The sequence below is a fragment of the Poecilia reticulata genome, linkage group LG6 (genome assembly GCF_000633615.1).
Source record: "Poecilia reticulata strain Guanapo linkage group LG6, Guppy_female_1.0+MT, whole genome shotgun sequence".
Taxonomy (NCBI): Eukaryota; Metazoa; Chordata; class Actinopteri; order Cyprinodontiformes; family Poeciliidae; genus Poecilia; species Poecilia reticulata.
Genome location: NC_024336.1, coordinates 19,674,568 through 19,690,264, shown reverse-complemented (window position 1 = coordinate 19,690,264; position 15,697 = coordinate 19,674,568). Strand labels below are relative to the sequence as shown.

The 15,697-nt window shown below is 37.8% G+C and overlaps 1 protein-coding gene across 1 annotated transcript in view; it reads right to left on the bottom strand.

Moving 5' to 3' along the window:
• The window catches only part of spon1b (spondin 1b), a 94,699-nt gene that overhangs the window by 47,092 nt on the left and 31,910 nt on the right, over positions 1–15,697 (bottom strand). Inside the window, exons 5-6 of the mRNA XM_008411699.2 lie at positions 14,903–15,025; positions 14,247–14,395 (exon numbers count right to left, since the gene is read on the bottom strand). Of these exons, the coding sequence (XP_008409921.1) occupies positions 14,247–14,395; positions 14,903–15,025 (272 nt within the window). The remainder of the gene's footprint in view (positions 1–14,246; positions 14,396–14,902; positions 15,026–15,697) is intronic.

Genomic DNA, 15,697 nt, shown 5'->3' with positions numbered 1-15,697 from the left:
GAACATGGAAAGTGACGGCGCAAACTGTGGAAAGAAGAGGAGCAAAAGGTGGAGTTAATTATTTTAGAAGTAAGAAGTCAGAATAGTTGTGCTTTGATAGGTGAGTAAACATCATTAACTGCTCYGCATCTTTCATTTCCAGTCAGTGTATTTCTGGTACCATCCGTGAGTGAGACACCTGATCATGTCATCTATGTTGTTTTATTATGCTTCCAAAARCCCACATGCCCAAGTGCACCTCTTCTCATCAGAACTTAATCTTTCCTTTTCAACACTAATGAGGTAAAATGAAAAAGAATAATAACGATAGAAACAGTGATGTGCAGCATGTTAATAGCTTAAAAGTATCTTTTCATCATTTCAAAAAGACGGACTCGGATTTTGCCGGAGGAGGGGGGRCGGGCGGCAGCTTGGGAGATAATTGGAGATTCATGAAGTGATTGTGATTATTGATGAGAGAAGTGGAGAGGATGGCTGAATGCTATTTATCCAGACCCGCCTCAAACGGAGCTGCTAGTGACATAAACAACAGGTGTGAGCGTGCATCTCTGTGCTCAATTATAGGTTTTAATGAATACAAATTCCAAATTAGCAGAGGGTGAACGCGCAAACACAGACGTGCACACAAACACAGCGGTTTCATAAGCAAACATACAGAATGACAGGTTTTAAACCTCACCAGGAGCAAAAACAAGATGGTAACAAAGAGAGACTAGAGGCTTGCAGTAATTTATTTTCTCTCTCTCACTGGAACAATATTGATTGAAAATAACTTAAGGGAGGATACTGAAGATGGCTTCAAAATGTTGGAACCCAATTAAACAATGTTAATGTAAACATCACATCATGATATTAGACATAGTATGGCAGGAAATGCCATCATTTTTTTTGATCAGCACAATGAATAGTACAAGTTTTTGCAATTGTTTCAGTTTCTCACTGATTAGCTCTGCCCAGTAGTTGATTTTATTTTCTGTTTACCGAATGCAGACATCTACTTGCTTTCTGCATTTCTTTTATCCTCATCATTGACTACATTTATTTCCCCCTGGATCCCAGCTATGGAGAAAATATATTTGTASAAGAAACAAAATCTGAACTCAAATTTTATGGTTTTATGCCATCTTCGGGTAAAAATAAAAATCGCAATTAACCGTTAATTTCCTTCATCATATTCACAAAGTAAAATCTACTCTGCATTAGTTTGGGGCGTAATTTAAAAGAACATTTGCAAGGTCGAACCCTCTCACAGAAAGGATTCATTACATTCATAGGCATACCTTTGGGTTTATAATACTCCAAAAAGTTAAGATGAACTGTGGAAAAGGTAGATTCACTTCTCAGTTGGAGTAATTAACTTTGGCAGCTTCAAGCTTTAGAGTAATAACAAAACAACAAACAGCAAAGAGACACCAAAAGTGTAAATCATTAAAAGGAATATGTGTGAACCTTAAATGGTTTAAAATAAATCTGCAGAGTGAGAAACCTGAGCTCAAAAGTGTCCAGCAGGTTTTTAATATTACTTAGTAGCTCCTGAATTTGGACACCYATCTACCTGTGATTGGACATCAAGAAGGGATATGTATTGAATGTATTGAAATTCAAGTAAAACATGACAAAAAAACTGTAAAAAAAAACAAACAAAAAAAACAATTCCTATTAAAAAAAAACATTGTAAAGTTTCATTTTCATTTAGACCCGAGATTAATTTCAGATTTTGTAAAAAAAAAAAATCACTAAACAAAATATTTCAAGACTCAGATGCATAGAAGAGACCCTCATTAAGTTGCCTTTGTTTTTCTCATGTCATATTCCACTATTGTGATCACATAATTTCATGTCACTGGTTATAATAAACCAATGCAAACCACTTCACATCTGCTTAACAGCGAGGTGAACCAACAGCATGCGAGTCMGTCGGGGCACAGTGTCTTTGTTCGGCAGTGGCTAAGATCTCACAGTCCAGACCTGAAGAAATTTTTCGACACCACTTTGCACAAAAGTGGTGTCAGATGTATTAATAATTTCCACATTATTAATACATCTAAGGATGTATTAATATAGGTCAGTGACTGGCCGAGTATTGCTGAATTTACAGCTTTATAAATGTAAAGGATACATCACGAGGTAATGATCAACTGTCACGGTAACTTTACGAGGTCGAATCTGATTTGGGCTTTCAAAAGACARTCTAAGAAATCATCTCAATCTCATAGTACGGCCTGACATGTAAGACTGGGTATCACTTCACTGCGCAAATGGCTGCAGTGTCACAATAAGAATTGATATGTTAAAATGTGGGCAAATTGTGGGATAAAAGTACTTTTGAGCCGAGGTAATCTCCACAATAAAGTGGATATGATACAACGGTGACTTGTGAAAGCACAAATTCCCTCAGTGCTTTTGAGCATTGAGTTGGAATGAAGTCCCACTACAAAGCGAAGCGTTAAAGCCTTTCAACACGAGATGAAAGCCAGACATAGACATGAGAAGAGCTACGAGGGATGTCGTCATCCTGTCTAACACCAAGGTGTAATTGAGCTATAAACCCTCTTAGTCCATTGCTACTAATAACCAAGAGGAAAACCTTATTCGGATTAAATCATTTGTGTAAAGTTCGTTTGTTTGAAGAGTTTCTGCGAAATGCATTAAAGCTTGCCAAAACTTTGCTTTTATGTTGGAATCACCATACGGCAGGAAGAGGAAGGAGAATTTCTGAGGTGTTGYTATCTTTAAGTTGCACATTAATGGTCACCCACCAAGACGGTATACGCTTCTTTATATCAAAAGGGGATGAAGGAGAGAGATATCCTATGTCTGTGAGTCCTGCTGTCTCTCGGTGCAGAGTCTGCATTTCACATTTRAGCTTGGATGTGTCTCCTCAGCCAAGAGTGGAAGCAACCTCCTCTAAACTCATAATTTAATCCCAGGARCCAGAGCACAGTTCAATCAAATTCCAACCAACAGGAATAAAATCTGCATCATAACAAGCAGAGAAAAACAGTCATGATCGGTAATATTTACTGTGGATGGTTGAAGCACAACTGAAGCAGGAAAATGAGGATCTGCTGTTATGCAAATTGGCCTTTTTGGTGTTTCTTGGTGTACATTCCATGCCAAAATATTTTATCTTGARCAAAAAAMGATGTTTACTAGAGTCGAGCTTTATGTATTTTTATCCTCCACACCTGTTGAGCCTTTTAAAAAGTGAACTCCACTCATAATCATGACTGGCTGTAAGTRTTTTAGAGTTTGAACCACAAATACTGTAATGCAGTCCACACTCACAAAAACAACTGTAAAATAGCTTGTGTTGAAGATGCAGCTATGTTTTGTGAATTCTCAGCAAAACATAGAATTCACAGAGCTTCRTGTAATTCTTTAGACCTTAAAGTTGCATTCCACTATTATGAATTTGTTTATGCTTTCTATAGAGGCATTATTGAACTTCATTCTTTAATCTATGCCACACAATATCTAACAACCAGAGCTCCAGATACAGCTATTACCAGGGCTGAATGTGACCACACAAATCAGTCTAATRTTTGCATCTGGGGATTCTGAAGGTAGAAAAAGTCCTTCACATTTCCTTTTGTGGCAGGTGCCTCATGAGTCCATGTTGCTCATAAGGCACCTGCCACAGCAGAGCCACAGAACTTACCTAATTCCTTGGGCTGAACACTTTTTAAATGTTAATTTTGCAAACCTTTKGTCATGTTAATACAAATAATATACAATTTCAACAAGTTGTGAATAATTTTTTTTTTTTTTACTTTACCTCATCTAAATAACTTTTTTTTCCATGTAGTGTAAATTGTTTATGCTGCATAAATGCAATAATTTGCACATGGGTAATTGGTAAAAAGGGACAAAAACCTACTCTTCAAAGRTTTTTTGTTTCTTTTTTCTTTTTGTGAGATTGGTTATCGGCCAATTTTTACATGTGAAGCCGATCTAATCCACTGATGTTATCAACCTCGGAAAAAGTCTAAAAATCAACCACTGTGCTTTTCTTTTCTCCAGTGAGASATGTTTGACTGGCCAACAAGGTCATGTCTGCACATTTACAGTTAACAATAGTTTCCCTATTGTTGCCAATTCAGCAACTTTCTTGATATATTGAGCAACATTTCAGACAAAAAAATGGTGTCGGCCAAAATCGGAATCGGTAAGTTAGGCTTTTTAAAAGGTYGGTAATCGGCGATCGGCCAGAAATCTGAAATTGGTGCACCCCTAGTATAAACTTCGGCAAATTTAAGGATCCTACAGCTGGGATAAGTAGACATTTTTCTGTGAGATTTGTCTCATGGGAAAAATAAAAGATTCCATGAAAATATAAAGACTGACAAACACATTGAGAGCAGTGAAGTTGATTAATTATTATACAAAAATGGTTTTTGATTTCATATCTTGAAATAAACATCTGTCTTATCAGAGATAAACAGAATGCTTTCATTCTAGTTGAAATTCGAAATTAGGTTTTAGAAAAAGTAATTCTGTGAACTGACATCTGTTCTCAGTGATCCACAAATGCTTATTGATTGCATTTTAACATACTTTTTTAAAAGTACAGCAAGTTCCTAGAAACCTTAAAATTGTAGCTGGTCTCTGATTTCTTGGTTTTGCCGAAAGAAAGACAAAAAAAAGTACAACATAAAATGTCCTGGCATGCAATGAAAAGAAATATAGAACTAAAATACATGAAGCACAGCCTTTAATTGGTGCTTTGAGCTGATAGGTTACAGGAAAATGGAGTCAAATCCTTGGGATGATGTTGCTTGGCTGTCACTATCTTCTGCTTCATTTGTCCAGTTGTCTCCCTCCTATAACTCTCAGCCAATTAGAGATGGCTATAAGCTGCCATCCATCTTTTAGCCGCCAAAAGCTTTCCAAGAATCCCCCAGGAATGGCTCTCTGTTGTGAGGTGTGTATGTTCTCACTGGCTGCTCTGACTTAACTGTATCTCTGTCTTTTGCATCAAGAAATCAAGATAGCCCTAAGTAAAAAATAGTGAAGACTCAGGCACACACGCACAGAGCCAACACATGGTTGAGCTGTCTCTTCATTTCCACCCACCTCTCACACTCCGAGACAACCGAGGTGGAGTCCAAATATAGTGTGGATGACAACACACCCTTCATAGCAACCTGCTACATGACCAGCTTGACAAACAGTGGAATCACCCTTGAGACCAGTGATGCATAGGGAAGACACACATTGATAGAAAGAGAAAAAAAGGGTTTTATTTTCAAGCTTTGAAGCTTATATATATTATGCATTTTTAAATTTAAAAAKAATCTGATTTAAAAAGTGTGAAGACACAAGGCGTTAGTGTTGGAGCATCAACTTTTGCTATTGACATTTGTATGACAATTCATCAGCATACAATGAAACTGAATAAATGGCAATTTTAAAATAAAAATAAAACAGTTAGCTTCAGTTTGTAAATGTATCTGGAGCTCTGACAGGTTATTACTTTCTGTCTGTTAGGAGAGACAACAAGTCCCAGTGCCCTGATCTCAGAAGTAATTACAGAGTTGTCATGGTATAGAGCAAATATCCAATATTCTTGGTATTTTAAAAAAATAGCTTCAAAAATAATGTCAAATGAAACAAACTCTGAAAAAAATGTGATTCCATAAAAATTTGGATAAACTGCATGACAGTTGAACTGTTTATTGAACAGCTACTGCTTATTAAAACTGATTAGATGTTAAATGAAACTTGGTATTTACCCAAATGATTTGGGCATTTGCCTAATGCCCAAATCATTMGGCATCATCTAATGCCAACTTTGCATTAAATTATCATAATTTACAAAATCATGCAAAGTTGCCACTTTTAATGGACTTTAAATGCAACTTTTAGAGCAAAAACATAAACATTCATAAAGACTCCTTTATGTTCATGACAGATGTTATATCATGTTTATGACAGTGTCATGTCAGTCTTATGTACACCCCTTCAAATAAAGTGTTACCGTATGGGGTTTCTTATTTGGGTTTGGTTTTTATAGCACAGTTTGAATAAGTATACAATATACACAGCACAGATAAAACTATCGGAGAATGCATGATGTTTTAATAGACATATGATAATGGAGAAGGTGGAAGTTTGCCATGTTGAGGAAAGAAGTTAATGAGACTAGCAAGCGCAGCACGCTGAATGAACATCTGGCTCTGCCTTTCTCCACTCCTATCTGTCACACATCCAGAAGATTTGCACCTGACTCACCCTGTGGTTACAACAAGTGACAAAATGGAGCTGCAAAAACCAATAAATGGGGGAAGTTGATAAGTCAACAGTGTGCAACGTCAGAGGTCTGGAAGGATTTTTAACTCATAGTTAAAAATAATATGTCAGATTTACTTCAGGGTCTCGCTACTAACTAGAGCAATTGTTCTGGTTGGAATGGACTTGGACACAATGCTTTTGGGCTTGGGCCAGGTTGGATTWTCAGGCCCAATCTAAACTCTACTCTCCATCTGTCTTTAACTCTGACCAGCTTGTCAAYAGTAAGGAAAAACATAATACTACTGCTACAATGCTGTAAGATGAACATGGTGTATTTAGGGTGAGATCCAATGTTAGTTTTTCCACCACATTTATTCATGGCTTTTCAGGTTCTTCTTTCTCTGTTGCTCTTTCATGAATKACACGTTTTTCTGACAACAGATTCTCTCACCTAAGTTGTGGATCTTTGCAGCTTTTTAAAGTTTTCCMGTGTTTCTCTTGGATGCCTCTATGATTTAGTGTCAGTGTCAGTTTGGGTGGACAGACATGTCTTCTTAGGCTTGCTGTTGTGCCATAAATGTCCCATTGTTCAGATGAYTGTTTGAACAATGCTCCATGAAATCCTCCCAGGTTAGGATTCGTTTTACAAACTTATTCAGCTTTAAAAGACTCTGCAACTTTTCTTCTCACAGCATGACGTTGCCACCACTATATTTCACCGTAATATATGTTCAGGGTGAYGTGAACAGCCAGCTTTCCTCCACACAATGTGTTGGGTATGGGCCAAAAAGGTCAAGTTTTGTCACCTCTTCCATATTTGTTGGGTCCTCTACATGATCTGTGGCAAATTTCAAACCTTCCTGTTTGTTTTTTAGCAGATCAATTTCATTCCATTCCGTAATAAAGCAGTACTTTGTGCTTTTCTACCTTTTCAAATCTAAGTAAAACACATTAAAGTTCTTTGGTCACAATGTGACTAASTGTGAAAAAGTTCAAAGTTTCTGAATATATTTGCAAGGCAGTCTGAACAATTGTTTTCCCAAATTAACTGAATTTTTCTGCTGCGGCCTTTTGAAAAGAACCACAAAGACAGATCCCTCCACTGTCTGGACACTGACAGCTTGACAAAACTCTCCAGAAAGCAGTAACTGTTTGTGAGCATTCACACTGTCAATGATACAGTGCACTCCACACCATTGCTTCCTTAGCTCTCAGCCTGACAGCTGTCAGCCATGGGAAAAGAATGGGTGGAAGACTTTTCAGCACTCTAGAAGCAAAGTGCATTGCCTCACTTTCCACGGTAGTGAAATCCAGACTTTTGTGGGAATCAATGAAGATGTGGAGAATGGTCTGCGCTTGCATCAGCACAGCCTTTTTTGGGAGATATTTAAATATGAGGAAGAAACATATTTAGATATCAGTACAGTTACAATTGTTAAAAAATCTCAGAGTGATTCTCTAAACATTGCTAGGAAAATAAGTATCCAGCAGAAAATGCTTCACTTCATTCTTTAGTGCTTTAAAATTCTGCTCCAAACCTCTGTCTGCCATTTACTGTATGCTGATAAGGTAAAAAAGTGAAGAAAATGAAAGTGAAGGCAATTCTAAATCAAAAAGAGATCAAGACTTGTTAYGATGCAAAAACAGAGATGATTATGGTAAAGGTTGCAAACATCATGTTAAAGATGCAAAGGTTCAGATATAAAACAAATGTTAACGTTATAAAAATAGCAGAAGTAACTTGAAATGAGCAGCACACAGCTCATCCTCTTGCCTTGGCTATACTTCTCCAGGCTTTGAGAAGGTCACTGTGACACATATCACATTTCTAACGGTTAAGCTCTTTGTCCAGCTTTGACTATTTGAAATGGTAAAGGTTTCTTTCTCTCAAAGGAAATATCATCTGTGGCTTCCCCAAAGGAACCTCACAGATGCCTGCCGGGGATAAAAATAAATGATCAGCTCTGTGTCTTAGAGCAAAGTTTGGAGAGAAACTGTGTCCACCTGTCTTTACACTCCTGCCTCCTTTGTCTTGTTTCAAAAGACCTCTTCTCACACTGCTAAAAGCTCAGCCAGTTTTTTTTTTTTTTAAAAAAACATGTTGAACCTCAGCACAAAGGAACTGCACATCAAATGTCACAGCCTAACAGCTGTAGCCGTGGCAGGCGGCGCCCTGAAGCACCTTCTGAATGAAGCTTCCAGAAAAGTAAAAGAATGCAGATGGAAAATCCTTTCAGAGGTGAGCAAAGGTGCATTATGGGAGCGAGCAAGCCCAGATAGGCCTTAAGGTTTGGGTGGTCAAAACCACCACAGAGGGAGAAAACTGTGTAAATTCCGATAAGGTGCAATTGAGCGGGACCGTAATTGCAGTTCTACATTTTTAACAGTGACACACATAATTGTTGCACGGTAGCTCTTGACATTTTGCTGTCCAAGCTTTATGTGATCACACCCCGGCTGCCGAGCATGTGGCATTTCTCTGCGAGCAATAATAAGGTGGTAACAGATTGTCCTTTTGGTTCTGCTGCTGTGCTGTGGCATTAAAAAGGTTGGAGATTTATTCCCAGACCAGCAGCACTTCACATTTTGCAATCAATAATTAGAGGCGCTGAGGAAATCTGTTCCTTGAGAGGCGATATTAAAAACGTAGGTCAAAATCTGACTTTACTAGTCTGTCCTTAACCTGCGGACATCGGTACCTTTAGTTTCAATTTCAATCTGTTGTACCATAGAGTAGTTTGCCTTACATACAGAGTTCAAGCATAACATTATGACCACAAACGGGACGTGACTAACACTGGTAATGTTTTCATCCCCTTATTGTTTAATGTCGCCCCGTATGTTTCTATTTTCTTTGCACTTTGGTTTAGGCTAGCGGTTCTCAACGTGGGCCCTGCACCTTAGGGGGTTAAAAAAAAAAAAAAGCCGCGCACATTGCGCAAAACTCTGAAACATGAGAAGCGGGCAAAACGTAGCGACGAACTAGGTGTGAATTATGGCATAAAAACAGAGAATCTGATGCTGAACAGTGAAAAATCAACACATTGCGTGAAACACATGACGATTTGGAGGCGCGGCAGGTGATAAGTGAAAATTACTGATGGTCAAATAAACGATCATATAAATCTAGCAACAGGAAAGAAACTAAAGTAAATACGGAGGAATAAACTGGTATGGCAAGACCTTTCGAGCAATAATTAATACAGAGGACTGTATGGCAAGAATAAACAGACACTTCCAGATAAAAGGTAAAATAATATTGTTGAAATGTCATGGGCAGGAGCGCAACTACACATTATTCAGGTGGATGCGAAAACATAAATCGGCGCCCCCCCGAAGGAGCGCAGAAACATACCCTCCCCTCCCCCTCAACCCCCCTCCTCCAGACGCCGATACGTTTAGGGCAAAACTCGCTACATTTACCCCGTTATGTGCGCGAGGTGAAGGAGCGTAAGGGGCGCTGAAGTGTACGRGAAAACATCATCGGTGTGCCGATTCAAAACATCTACAATAATGATAGTAACATTAATAATAAAATAATTGTCAGTGCAAAGTAGCCTASAAATTCTTTGGTGGGGGGCGGTGAGGGACCTGGATAAAGGCTAGGGGGGCGCTGGCCYGAAAAAGGTTGAGAAACACTGGTTTAGGCTCTTGTTTTAGTGTTAGTCAATTCTCTCTTTGATTATAGCTTCACTTGGTTTTCTCATTGTTCATGCTAGTTTCTTTGTTAAGCTCACTTATTCTATGTCCTGTTCTCCAAGTGTCATTTTTGTAAGCGTCTTTGCTTAATTATTAAACCCTCTCTATGCATTTTTACACCTCCAGTCTGCCTGCATCCAGGTTCTCCAACACCGAATTATGATAAAAGTTTCACTTTTTGAACTGAATTACTGAAAAAGGATACAAATCAAGTACTTTTTTGTTGTTGTTGAGATGCTTTGAATGAGAGTTAATCTGTCCTAGATGCAGAATTTCCACCTTAAGACATTAGTAAACTTACGTAAGGATTTGAAGGATGCTTGCACATCTGATCTCTTACTGCATGCCACTAAGTCTGACTTGACTGAAGAACCGCATGCGCTGCAGCACAAACTGATGCCTGGAGACTTGAAAATGGTCTTAATCACACACATTTTACGCRTGTCTCTACATGATGAATTGTGTTCATTGAACCTTGACGCTCAGATGCTTAGCAAGGAGTGTTTGATGAGGAGGTGTATTAGCTCAACTTAAGGCAACAATCCAAAGGAGAATCGTTTAACTCGTGGCTGCTGAGTAATGGTGCAAATAAAAACTTTCCATTCGATTCTCTCGAGGTTTACATTAGTGAGATGGGGCAAGCTGTTATGTCAACATCATATTCAGCTGCTAAATATTTGCTTCTTCCAGACAACACCTGTGTGCAATTTCTCGCAGGTAATTCGTTTGTGCGAGCAGACTTTCTAATACAACGTCCTCCTGCTGCGTGCAGCGCTGTCTGAGGAAGAGCTTTTCTGCAAGAGAACTTCTGGCTTTGTACTCACATCATTACAGTGAAAGCGCTCAGCTCTTGTCATTCTTTAGCACCTGTGTGTCTGCTCATGTCTGGCTGCGATGTCTGCTGGTGTTGTTGCAGGCTTAGCCCTCTTAGTTATAGGAGTGCCGGTCAGCACTCGGCTGGAGATGTGGGTCTTAAGGCTTTGTCCACAATTCACCACAGCTGATTGCTCTTCTGGATGGTTGGGATTCTCTGCTAAGACTGAAATTACTGACCCATGTCTGCTTCCCACCTTTACAGCAGATTTTCCAATGTGTGCCCAGCCGGAACTCCAAAAACTCAGAGAATTGAAAAAGAGTATTTCTGTAGGTGAACAGCTTTTGATTTTGTCTTGTTTTCAATGTTTATTAAAAATCCCCTCAACTCTTACCTCTAAAAGCAACCTGGCTGAGAGTTTTCCTTCTAAGCAGTGCATTGTTAGTTTTTCATTGTCATATCATCATTTTTAAATTGCTTTCCTTTTGATTTAAACTGCCAATTTCGGTTTCATTTTCAAGCTATTATGCATTTTAAAAATCACTGAAATTTTCTGTCAAGCAGTTGCTTTTCATGACAAAAAAAATCAACTCCTTCACCAATTATGCGACAATGAAAGTTGTTGCTGAGTTGTCAGTGAATTGTGTACAGAACCCAGTCCCATAAAACTTGACACCTTTTATTTGAAAACCAAAGAACCACACGACCTGATTCGGATTGAATTACAAACAATTCAATATAATACTGTCCAAATTCAGTTCAATCAATTCAGCTTATCATAAAACTTTAATTAGTAAAACAGAACTACAAGGAGGCCCAGCCCAGTCAATTACATAAAATATTTGACTTTACACCAATCCTTCATTTTGCCTTGCTAACAGTTCTTTTGAAGAACAAGCCAAAGAACAAGCCAAACAAGACAAACATTTCTTTCAGTATCCATGTATGAGCTGAAATTTTAAATATTTTTTTACAGGTGGATAAATGAAGTAAAAGAATCTTAAAAAATTATCTACTGATTGTTTGATACATTAATTAACTGGATGTTGATTTACATTCCAAACTTTGAGGGTTGACATCCTGTAACTTTTTGATATTTTGCTTCTAAATACACTTAATATGGTCATTAGCAAGACTTGCAAACAGATACAGTTAAGCCCAAAGTTATGCATTAATCAGTTAATCTAAAATTATTTATTCTCCTCTCAGTGATTYGTGACAATATCTTTTTTAAGTATTGCCACAGTCATCATGCCCTTCATAAAATCATTGACTTGAGTTTTTGCACTTCTCTACTGGTATTTGATGATTTTATCTTTGGTAATGAGCTTCAAATCTCTGTGAATGGTTGGCCTCCTTGCCATCATCCTGATCTTTAGCTCCCTTTCTTATAAAATTTAAAAATTACTTTAAAGCTGGACCTTGCAGATGTTCTGAATAAATCTGGACTCATCCTAAGTTTTATCTCTGTAGAGAAAGGCCCCGATTTTATTTTGAAATCASTTAGTTTTACAGTCTTAGGGTTTTTGTTTGGGGAGTACGCAATACAGAAACTGGAATTTATTGCACAAACCAAAATAGATGTGTCCCTTTGGAAAGATCATTCTGCTGCTGTAACCTCACATGCACGACTACTGAAGTCGAACTACTCCTTCCAACTCGACAGCTAGCATTCCAGCCTACTGAGCACAATGAAGCCATCAAATGTTTTCAGCGAAACAGGCTGAAGTTTTCATTGTCTTCTGGTGGTTTTTAGCTCATGAGAAAGACCAAGCCAGCCAACAGAGGGGTTAGGGCTTTCTGTCAGCATAAAACGTCTCCACACAGCAGCCCAAACCTGAACTGACAGGCACACACCTCGCCGACAGTCCTCTAACAACTCACTATTGTTCCCATCTGAAATGTCCAGCCCACACCTTTTAGAGCCAGGAGAAAAAGGAGYGTGTGTGGCAATACACAGACGTCCACATAAACTGGGATAAATCTGCAGCACGTTAATTTGAAATAATTTACTATCTTACTTTTTATACATATTAGCGTCATTTTACTCAATCCTAAAGTTTTAWTTCATGGATTAAAAACAGTTTGAATGCCAGAATGGTGAGGCTGGTCTTTAATATGTGAACTCGACAACTAAATTGACTGTCTGTTTGGTGCTGTTCTGTGTGTGAGTGAAAAGAACCTTATACAATGTCCTTTTGTATTTAGTAAAAGGTTTTTAAAGGCAGTCCATTACTGCTACCATTTGCCATCAACAATCATTTCCACCATTTTTGCCCTGCTCCTATTTTGAAAATCATCATAACAGCTTTTTGAAAGCACTTMATTTATTCTACAGGTTTTAGGTAAACGTGCTGATCTGAAATACAATGAAATATGAGATTTTGAAAGAAAGCGCAGATGTAGAATGTAGGAGTACCAAGATGAACATTAGCTAGCAGTTTTATTTGAAGGTAACAAAAGCACCCCTGAGAAGTCCAACATAAAACTYAAATTCAAAACAGGAAGAAACGGGCAATGAAACAAGCAATGTTTGAATAACAGGAAACCATGCAACATTTAAACCCAGGAAGCACAGTGACCRACACTTTCCAACTGCTACAAATAGCAAAAAAAAAGGCTAATTGTGAACCTTTTTCCACCACACTTTCCTTTTATTTAACTTTCCATCAATATGCGTGTAAGCTGTRAGCAAACAACTTGTTTACCAATGACCTTTTGTGGCTCCTCCGCCCTCTTTGTGGAGGGTGGCAATGACTAGCTAAGTGAACGGTCTTCCCAATGATTCTGTAGGCCATAACAACATTATAAAAGCAAAAATATTTTCTTTACTGGTGAGGAATATTGTAGGCTTTATGTTTTTACCATGACTGGCAGCAAAATTAATTTATAACACAATCTGATACATGATAACAAAGGTTAGGGATAAAACCTACCTCCATGCAACCAAAGCCATTAAAAACTGGATCATGACTTATATTCCAAATGTAATTTATTGATACCACATTATATTGACAAGCAGGTTTTCAGTATTCTTATCAGAAAAATAATTGCTGCTCTTTTCAACAGAACTGATGGCTATGTGCTGGTAATATGCTAAAATTGTTAATTAAAAGAGTAACATCTTCAGTAACCCCATCTTCATGTAAATACCAACATGAAGATTTTACAGTAATGYCAAAATATTAGGTTTTATTTTTGACCAATTTTATGTGTGCCTGTGTGTGGAGCATTAAAAAATGTTAGACTATTACTGTGTTGGCTCATGAAAAACCTCTAAAAATATGTACATAGAAAGCTTAAAAGCAAAAAGAGAGAATGATAACGGCTGGCCCTACATTTTAAAAAAGAAAAGGCCTTAACTTATGTAAAAAGATAAGTCAAATTTTGCTCTCAGGGGGAAAAAATACCTGAAGATATTATTCAGTCATAAGGACAGTAAATTTTTATGGAGACGAAAATATAAAACTTAAGAAGTGAAAATTAATGCCATTCTTACCTTCTGTCGAATCTCTTCTTCCATCTTGATGGGGGAGCCGAGTTCAGCCACCTGTCGAACTCCTTCGCTGGCATAGCCGCCGTATTCCCACAGCACATAACTCCTGGAGTGGGATGCACCAATCAGGGCAGACCAGTGGTTGGCACGTCCTAAAGGAGATGGGAGCTTTAGCACTTAAATTACTAATTTGTGAAAGATGTTAGACAATAACATGGGTTCTCTGTCAGTAACTTAAAAACCTAAAAGAAAAAAAAAACAAACAACCTATGACTAAAAGACTAATTTTGATATGGCAAGTCAAAGAGTCATAGCTATACCTAAGGGTATAGGCATCCTTAAATCATACACATTAAACAGCTAACCTAAGCAAACCCTAAAGATTGAAGTTTTTTTTACTCTTTGAAGCTTTATATAAGATCAATCAGTTGAAGAGAGTTCTTCTGTGAGACTAACTAATAATGAATGTCATTAGAACATTGCATAATGGTTAATGTCAAAGGAAATTCTGATTCTTCAGGCCATTTGAATTGCCTTTTAAGTCCAGGATAACAAAAACAAAAAGAAAAAGAAAAGTTGGCGCCAGTCACTGTGAGGAACAAACTAATCAGACACAGWGTGTATGYGAGTGTTGGGCCAAGAATGCTATAATTACTCACTTGGATAATCTTTTGGATGTACTTTTTCTGACCAGTTGCCGTAGAAGGTAAGTCTATATTTAGCAGTTCCACAAGCACAGCATTCGATTGCAGGTACTTCTGTGACTTCACCGGGAACACGCTCTGCAGGGAGACGGGATGTGAAAGATACCAAACACAAATACTCAAATAATACAATAAATCCACAGACMAGTAACCTAAATAATACCATGATAAAAATGTTAATATTTTCCAACTTATTAAGGTAACATGTAAGTAGGTTTTGAATCATTTGTGACCTCATTCTTTTCAGCTTCAGTGCAAGCCAAATAAACAACTTYGACACAAAACCTAAGCTCTATAGATACTCAGTGGGGGAACATCGGCTGTTGTTTAAATAACAGTGCAGTTTCTTTAATAGGATGAGTTYAGTAAGCACCAAAACCAAMCAAAGTAAGCATCACACTAGGACATTAAACAATCCTCCTGAGTCAGCTTTTATTCTAGTATATTCTCATATATTTAAYCAGTAAACATAAGATGATGGGTGGATGGATGTGCTGAAACCTAGAAGTCGGGAAATGACTACAATATGAAAAAAGCGCATTGTTTAATCTGGTCCACATGAATGGTCAGACAAAAAGTGCCTGTAAAATATGCAATATTGTCCCTTTTTACAAACATTCAATGGGRAACTCACTGACTTTTGACTGATTTACATGAATTCTGTCTGCTGAAAAGAAAGATAGTGCATTTAAGTACAAAACTCCACTCAAACAAAACTATTTCAAAGTTATTATGGTGTGCAATCCTGAT